This window comes from Haliaeetus albicilla, chromosome 29, assembly GCF_947461875.1.
Source record: "Haliaeetus albicilla chromosome 29, bHalAlb1.1, whole genome shotgun sequence".
Classification (NCBI taxonomy): domain Eukaryota; kingdom Metazoa; phylum Chordata; class Aves; order Accipitriformes; family Accipitridae; genus Haliaeetus; species Haliaeetus albicilla.
This window is the reverse complement of record NC_091511.1, coordinates 6867060-6876177: the sequence shown is the minus strand read 5'-3', so window position 1 is coordinate 6876177 and position 9118 is coordinate 6867060. Positions and strand designations below refer to the sequence as shown.

General features: G+C 40.6%; 1 protein-coding gene and 1 long non-coding RNA gene across 9 annotated transcripts in view; both read right to left on the bottom strand.

Moving 5' to 3' along the window:
- Window positions 1-3508: 3508 nt before the first annotated feature.
- Window positions 3509-6444, bottom strand: LOC138682669 (uncharacterized). Its single transcript, XR_011322682.1, has 4 exons — window positions 5159-6444; window positions 4283-4386; window positions 3639-3828; window positions 3509-3588 (listed from the first exon to the last, which is right to left on the bottom strand). It is a non-coding gene; the product is annotated as an uncharacterized lncRNA (long non-coding RNA).
- Window positions 6445-7528: 1084 nt separating this feature from the next.
- Window positions 7529-9118, bottom strand: part of LOC138682569 (uncharacterized) — a 71113-nt gene continuing 69523 nt past the window's right edge. For 5 of the 8 annotated variants that reach the window (XM_069773825.1, XM_069773824.1, XM_069773822.1 and 2 more), the window contains one exon: window positions 7543-7596. In XM_069773825.1, coding sequence (XP_069629926.1) covers window positions 7584-7596 — 13 coding nt within the window. In that variant the 3' untranslated portion in view covers window positions 7543-7583. Of the gene's footprint in view, window positions 7597-9118 lie in introns of all 8 variants that reach the window. The other 3 variants (XM_069773827.1, XM_069773826.1, XM_069773828.1) reach the window with 3 other exon arrangements.

Below are 9118 nucleotides of genomic sequence, written 5' to 3'. Positions count from 1 at the left end.
CATATAACAAAGCGGTCTGTTAAAGAGAGCTGTTGCAGCTAATTCAGCATTACCTTGGTTTTGTTTATGGAAGAGGATGAATGAAAACGTCAACCAATCTGCAGCTAATGTTGCTAGCAGAGCCTTGTGCTCTTAAACACAGTGTTTGATTTTTATAGTTCAGAGGCTTAGCTGTACATACATCTGTTTTAATCTAAATCCAGGAGCTGTATGTCAGCACGCAGAGCAGCACAAGTTAAGCTCTGTTTGTAGAAGGTGCTCAAATCTGCTTTAGCTAGCTCACTGCCCAGTTAGGCTGAGCAGGACACCAGGCACCTGGGTTTGGAGGCCCACAAGGTTACTGCCCCTGGAACTCCAAGCACAGCAAGGCATCATTTTCACCTCCAACCCTCCACTTGCCCAGTCTGCTTAGACTTCTTTGCAATCAGAAGCAGCACAGGACTGACATGGCAGGACAACATTAAATTAAAAGCAGCATGAGCTTTTTTTTTTTTTTTTTTTACACCATAGAACCCTTGCTTTAGAAAGGGAAAAATGGAGAAAGAAACACCTACTTTGCATTACTAGATGAAACCAGGAGAGAGAAAGGAGTGGGACAGGAGGTAACGACTGTATTTAATGGATCAAGGGTCTCTACAGAAACACTAGTAGCAAAAGGGGGAGACACATTAAAAAGGTCTCTACAACTCATCTTGCTTGTCAAAGAGTCCCTATCCAGACCCTAAGGCTAAAGGGATTAATGATGCCATTATTCAGACCAGATATTTTCCTACTTCACATACAGACAACTTCAAATATTAGCTGGGTTAGTCAAGAGATGCTTAGAACTATTTAACATATCTGACCCACTTCGGCTGGAACGGCATGAGGAAATGCTCAAAGAACAGCTTCAACACTTGATTTTGAAAAGATAGCTTATTACATCTCCTTATTTCTCATTGTTGCCTTTACTCTTCCACTGAGGGAAGATGGATTTCTCTCTCTCAGAGTAGCTTTATCCAACTACAGACATGGCTTTTAGTCATCTAGTGGGTTCCCCCCGCCCCCCTTCTCTGTGAGCTCATTTTTCAAACATTTTTCTATGTGTTTTCCAAAAAGCTGGAGCGGGGGGTATTAGGACTGTAGTCCTATCAACTAGTCTCCCCAGTCAGAACAGCTGTTTACTTGCAAGTATAACTAGGCCTTGACCTAATTTGCCTTGCCTTGCCTTGTTTATAGGCATTGTCAACTTCCACTTCGTAAGTAAAAATAGTCATAATGAATATTTTCCTTCTTATGCTATCATTTTCATAACAAATACAGAAGGAAAGCCTATGTTTAATTGCTGTGCATGACATCTAAATTAAAACACCTACAGCAGCAACTTCCTACATGTTTTACGCATTACTTGCGGTGTACAACTTGCACTTCAGAGAGTTTGCACAACACAAGAATGGGTTTTAGACATCGCTAGCCTCCAAGATCTTTCCAGTGTACAGAAGGCCACCATCTGCCTTTCATTGCCCCATTCTTCCTACAGAGGCTATAATTAGAGATTGACATAAAGGACAATATCAATTAGATAGATATTGTTAAGAGCAAATTCTTTTAGGCAATAGTAGATATTTTCCAGTTGCTTGGAGGTATGACCGAAAATTTGATCTCACAACTTAGAAGTTGAGGAAAATGGCACTTGAAAAGTTTTATTGAGAGAGTTACTTTTGCCCAATAGAATTTGTTCCCTTTTTGGTATTAAAAAAAACAGAAAATAAAAAATCTTACTTCTCTCTCTCAACTGTACCAGACTGCCAGGCGTATACAAAGAAGAGATCTTAAGAGAAAAAGTAGTATGCATGGCATACTACCTATTCATCCATCAGCCTTCTGTTTAAATGAGAAGTCTCTGGCAGTTTAATATTTTGCCAACTCTTGCCATGATTTCTCCACCATAGTGAACAGCTCCAACGTACTTCTGTTCTGAGAGATCCTAATTTTATACAAGAAGTTAAACTGATTTGTTCCAAGTTTTGTCACTTGTTTATATCTTCACAAAGCTGCAAGCCACTTCTCCTGCATACTCCGAGAGACAACCGATAAGTTGACACTATTACAGTTCAGGGAGTTGCCTTCAGCCATCAGGGCGGTGTATGAGCCTTCACTGTGAATGCATCTCTCCGACTCATGAGGTCGGCTTGCCTCCAGCCGGGTAGAAATTTATCACTCCAGCCTTTTCCACCCTCACCACCTGGGAGGAGGAATGAATGGAAATCAGCTCCTGACCCCCCCAAATTGATAGCACAAAACAAAACCCCCAAACAACAAACAAACCAAATCCAACCAACCAAGAAAACCCCCAAAACCCGTGACCTTCACTGAAGTAACACCAGCTACACCTTCCATTCCTACCACACAGACTCATGCTAAAAAAAGCCTGCAAACACCTGCTGGCAAGTTAAAGCACCTTGCTCCTGATGCCAGCATTCAGAGAAAGCCACTTTTTTTCCGCCTTGACGCTGGGTCGGTAGCCCGAGAGCAGTGCCAAGCCACAGCTGCAGGCAGCCCGTACGGCACAGATATTAACTCATCTTCTCTCCGACGTCTTTTATCTTCTTCCACGTACGCTTCCTATGCTGTTGCCTCATGATGATGTATTTGGCCTGCTCTTGTCCCTGAACTGTTATTTTCTTGCTTCCTGAATTGGAGATTTTAGACAATCTGTGGGATGGATCCTGGGTTTTGTTCTGGTTTATCTTTAAGATTTTATAAACACAGTGCACCCTTACAATCTATCTATAACACATATATACCAAAAGGAAGGACTGACCTGAAACTGCAATAATAGATAAAACAGACTCCTCTCTCTCCAATTGAAAGAAAGCAGCTTGGCTGTTTGGGCTGACTAAAGTGAAGAAACTCAAAATTGTCATAAAACAACAGTGTCGACTTTTCCAAGAATTTGCTCAATCAGTGTCAACTAAGTTGTTAGAAAAAGAATGTTGCAGGCTGACTTCTATTGGGAAATCAATTTCTACAGCCCTGTTCAGCCAGTAATCAAAAGGGTGGCTTTCCACCTGATCCTGTAATTGTTTTTAATTTTGATATGTAATTATGGTTTCCTCCCAAAGAGTTCCTTTTCCAGAGTCCTCTTTTCAACCAGGTACTGCAGTCTGATTTTAAATAATTTTACTGCAAGCACATATCCTCTTTGTTAAAGCAAATTCAAATTAGGCCATTTAAAAATTAACGACCTCTTGTATTCTCCACAACTGTCTTCTGCATACTTACTTCATAATAAATCAGCTGGTGCAGAAGTTAAGTGCTACAGCCTCATTTAACAGCTTACAAGTAGTAATACGTTGAATTTCTGTAGAATACTTACAGTTCCCAGCCTGGTCTGCTACCTGCTGAGCAAATTGTACTGGCTCTCACTAGATGACCTTTTGGAGTGGAGAGAGGAAAAAGCAAAAAATCCCATTCAGTTTATCTGAAGAGAATTTTTTAAAAGACATTCTAAAGTTACAGTTCCTTACCAGTGGTGGGTATTGATAGTCCTTGGGGGCTCAGACGACTTGCTATTGCTGGCTGTCTTCGCATAGGAACCTGATAGCCCTTGTGAATAAATGCAGAAGTTCTACTAAAATACAAGAATCGCTGCTTACCTTCTCTTCCAACAAACTGCTGATTGACAGAGAGGAAGATGTAGAAGGTTCAGTGGCAGTCACCAGAGCAGCAGGAGGTGTAAGTCATGAGTGGTGGTGGAGGCGGTGGCGGCTGCTGCTGTTGTTGCTGCCAAATCTGCTGATGGAGCCTTTTTGTGTAGCCAGTTCCATTTTTGAAGTTGTTCACAGCCTAAAGGCAGAAAAGCATTTACAAAAAAGGTAAGATGAAACTTCAGCAGATATACGAACAAAAGCCTTCACAGAGGAAAATTACTTGTGTATTCCTGTAAATGCTACCAGTCCTAAAAGAAATCAACATACAGATATATGAACACATGACATTAAACACTGATACTAATGACTGGTAACTCAGAGTAACTGTATTTAAAGTACTTCAGTGTTAACGCTGAATTTGAAAGCGAGGCAATCATGTTAAACAAGAGTGTGACCTGAATTTGCCAGATTGCCTCTAAAGAGTTGTGAGCTTCTGTGACGACAACAACAGATAATGTATTTGAAAAGTAAATTTAGCCTTATTCAATTACGCCTTGCTTAAGGAGATGTAAATTAATATTTTCTTCCCTTTCAGCTTTTTACAAATAGCCTTTTCTTACAAGCACTTTACGTAAACGTCATCGTGTTACCTGGCATAGGCACTTGCTGGCAATTAAAGCATCAGGCGAAACATCCGTCTGATGACACGTTGGGCATGTACGTTCCTCAGATTCCAGTAATGCTGTTCTAATACCTGTGTATAATTAGAATAATCAAAATAGTATTTAGCCAAACTAAGGAAGTTTTGGGGGTTCTAATCAATTATAGAAACACATATATGATTACTGGGTGAATATGGTCTTGAATTGAGAGCATGAAGCTATAAATGTTCAAGAGTGTAAAAAATTTCTAGTATGCAGCAAATAACTATACAGTTTTGGTATTTCACTATTGTAACATCTGAAGATGTAGCATAGGCTGTGTCTTGATGTTTCAACTAGTCTTTTTCCCACTATCTAGTACAGCGAGAAGTCCCCAACCTCAAGGTTAATGAATAAAACACATCTCGAAAAACCATCAGTAGGTTCAAAAAACCAGCAGTAGGTTCAAGTTCTGAAGGTTTTAACCGACTCTCCCGTGGAGAAGAATGTGGACTAAATGCTTAACTATCCGCTTGTTGCAGACCACTGTAAGTCACCAGAGCTGGCTATATAATTTTGTGTGAGAGAAAGGGCTGTGGACAAACTAAACGCATTCAATATCTAATATTGTAATCACCTGCACAATTAGCCACTCTTCTCATACTCGTCCTTCCGCATGTAAAGAAGATTTAACTAGATATGTAAAAAAGGGGGGAAAGCTTCCTGGCTTTTTTTTCCCCTTTATACAAGAAGAGCGCTTTCGTATTCAATTCGTATTAAATATTAAATAGAACTGGTAACAAAGTTACTTCGTTATCTCCTCTTCCTGCTTTCAGAAGATCAGATGTGATGTTTTGAATCAACAAATAAGGGAGTAACACTAACATTCATCAAAATAACTGTTTCCACAGCAGGGAATAACCGCTGCATCACTCATTATATCCTTACAAATCAGACATAACAACTTGTCTGGAACAGGATCATCATCTGAGGAGAAGTACGGCTCCTCTGGTAAAAAGGGAGGCTTTTCCTTCTTTCCTCTAGCATAAGCTTCCCTGGAGGAGGGGTGGGGAAGGAAAAAGAAACAAGTTAAAGATGGGTAAAGGAAAACTTTTCCAAGCTTTGGATTTTATCAAAGGAAGATAGGAGATGGAACTCTCACTCCACATTGGCCTTCTAAAACATAGGCACTTAGTTTAAACTACTTTTCTATAGCCACAACACTATAAGAGGGAGGGAGGAACAGTTTTCTTTCTGCAGAACTCTCCCATTCATTGGATCAACTAAGAAGTAAGCGCAGACTAGGAAAATATTTTCTGACAGCTAGAAATCAGGTGAAATGAACCCCACCTCTCCTTTGCCAGAGGATAAATGTAAATTGCAGGCTCAGGATAAAGGTAGTCTCTGAGTAATTACATTTAATAAAAGGAAGAAGTCTATGTTACAGCTTCTACAAAAGGAGATCCATGATGGAAAATGAGAAGTGCTATCAAGCTCATTTTAAAACAGCCACTCTTGTCAGCACATGGTAGTATTTTCTCAGTTTATAGCAACATGAAAACTTCAGTCTGTTTCACACATGGGATTTAATAAAAGTCAGAGGGGGAGGAAATCTCAGTCCAACAGCTACCTGCTAAATTTGGCAAGAAGCCTTTGAAACATAAAACAGAAGCCAAATGAGCTTTCAAGGAGAACAACTCCACTGTAAACACTACTGAAATGTTTTGCGGAAATACAGATTCTTAGCGTACCACAAGTTTAGCCAACTTCCAGGGACACGAGCAGTAGGACCACCCTCTTTTAATATTAGAAAGTATCACAGATTTTCAGGTTAAGATACAATGACAGTGCTTCCTCCCCCATAATGACAGAGGCTGACCAACTTGGTTGCATTGCCACTCAGATATTTATGCATGGTTTCTCTCGTTCACTTTTTGGTCAGTCCACTTAGTTCCCTACTTATGTATTAATAGCTGGTATTCCATATTTTCCAGAGCTTGTCAGCACAGCACCCTTTGTATTGGCATCTTTCATCTCTGTCATGAAAATCCTTGGAATTCCTCTGCTCTTTTTAATTCTGGGAACAGACTCAAAAGTTTTGTCCTGTTCAAGAAAAGAGAGGCAGACGTACCTCAAGACCCACACTTAAAATGACATTTCCATGATTAGTTTAAGCAGCAAAAGCCTTTAATCCTCTCCTTTTACCTAGCATAAGGGTTGTTCAACTGAAATACTTATTTTCCTACATGAATATAGCCAGGATGTTCCAAAAACTTGAGCAGTGTTTTTAAGTCGAGTGACGTTCTTTGGCTTAACTTCAGGTTCCTTAAGGCTGACATATGCCTTAGCTCACCATCCACTCAGAGAAGAGACACAAACCCACTGCTCCTCCTCCAAAGCACAATTCAGAGTGAGAGCTTAAGCCGGTGCTCTGAATCAGTCACTGGAGAAACCTACATTCGCCATCTAGAAGTGAAGGTTGAATACATACATACCACATGTATACCTTCAGTGACTAACGTTAAATGCCATGAATACTCAACCAGGGACTTAGTGTAATTAAAACATGCAAATATTCAATAGATGGGGTCAAGAGAAATGCCTTGGTTTTATACAAAATAATAAAAACTGTGAACTGTCAAAAAAAGAGTGGAAAACAGAAAAATTTCCAGTAATACTGAAGTATATAAAAAATATGCATGAAAGTTCACGGAGAAAGATCTATGGACACATTTAATGTCTACGACCTAGAAAGAAAATTTCACCTTTATAATTCCAGCTTTCCCTTGACTTTTGAAGGGCTCTGCAACATTGCCATATAACTCTGCATTTCACCCCAAGAGAAACAATTCTTAATATGAGTATTCATGTATTTGTTACGTAACTGCCAAGGTAAAACAATTAAAAACTAGAGTAACACCAGAAGTCCCCCACAATCATGCCCCATTTGTTGGGCAGTTCTTCATGTAGTGGCCAGGCCTCCCACAACGAAAGCAAGTATATGATGGTGGAGGTGGGCCCAAGGGTTTCTTCATGTAACTAAGAGGTTTGGGGGAAAAAAAGAAAAAGGTAGGCATGTGTCTCTCTTGTTAAAACACACATCTCTGCAATTTTCCCATAATCTTCAAAGAACAGCTTTCACATAATCAACACTTACTTGATTGGATCGTATTCACAGCAGGACTGTACCATCAAAGCTTTTATTTCATCTTCTTCGGAAGCATTGGCTTCAGTCAGATTGGATCGTATTCACAGCAGGACTGTACCATCAAAGCTTTTATTTCATCTTCTTCGGAAGCATTGGCTTCAGTCAGATTGGCAGTCTGTTTAACAGGCAATTATTTGACATGCGCATTAGAAACACATTTAAGCCCACACAGCCAAAGACAACACCACTCACTCGATCCTGTAAAGAGCAGCACAATGCTAGCTGAGCTTGCATGAAAACAGTGGCTTACGTACAATATAGCTGTACTGAAGACGCTTTGGGGAGTCCTTGTGCCATTACAGTGTGTCTATGTGCCTGTTAATCTACCTGAAAAGAGCATCCTTGGGCACTCAAAACCTTACGCTCTCCTTCTGCCTTACATAAAGACTTGTGTAACTAATCCCATTTTCTTCCACGTGGACATAGGCCATGTGCAGCAAAAATTACACTATCCAGTATTTTTAAGCTGATTTTTAAGCTCCAGACTAGTTGAAGGAGGAGACTTCCACTGTACGCTTAATTCAGAAAGATGTATGCAAGGATCATTATTTACATTTTGCAGCACTGAAATGACACACAACTTAAGATTTGGGGAGGTTGCTTTTGCTTGCTGAAATTCAGCTTCTGACACAGAAGCATTGTTTAACCTTCAGGTGCACAATCTCTCTTAAATCCTCCACAGAGCTGATGGCGATAGGCATGTCTTGCGTCCCTGAATACCTGGGACTGGGAAAAGGCCTTGTCGGAATGTGTCTTCACGGCCTTGAAGAAGATGAGACATCCAGCAACCATCCTTACCATGTGTATTCTAAGATAAAAAGAAATACTGGCAACACTGTTTATCATGGGGAGGAAGAATACAGCTGGAAAACTGTAAAGAAAACCATGTACCAGCAACACAGGATTGTGGATGCAATGTGTGTTATTTCATGAAAACCAACTTGAAATAAAAACTGATGGTTGGTGGGAGTTGTGCATAGTAAAATGTAGCTGGAGTAGGGTCAGAATACTTAAACCAGGGAATTAGAAAGATATTTCAAACATGGGCATAAATAATACAGATTGTAATTCAGAAGCAGAGCACACACACACACCCTCCCAAGGGAAGACTCATAACGGCCTCTTTCATACACACAGCATTTCTTTCTGTGGAGGTGAAAGCAGGCTGAAAACCACAGAAGACAGCCGGGAAGAGCAGAAAATTCACTGCAGTAAATACACAAATTGCAAAGCATGTTCTAACTTGACCTCACACAGGGTCACATGTACCCTCATTTCCCAAAAGCCGGTGTGACAGGTACACTCGACCCCATAACCAAACTAGCCATAGGTTGGTACAGGCTCCAAAGGAGGTAAAGGCCTGAGCCATAGCCGGGCCAAGAACTCCTCTAGTTTCAATCTCTTCTCTGAAAACCCACAAAGGAGCCGAGCGACCCAGGGAGCACTGCTGCGTATGACCTTGGAACACTCATCATGCGATTAACACGGGAACAGCGGGTGGCTTTTCCAAGACTCATTTATCAAGGAGCAAAGAAAGTTGTGGGTACGAGGAGTCTCATCCATACCCTTCCTATCACATGTAATTTGACTAGGAGCCAGCCACTTTATCCCATAAATATGGCAGCCTAAGTGAGCCC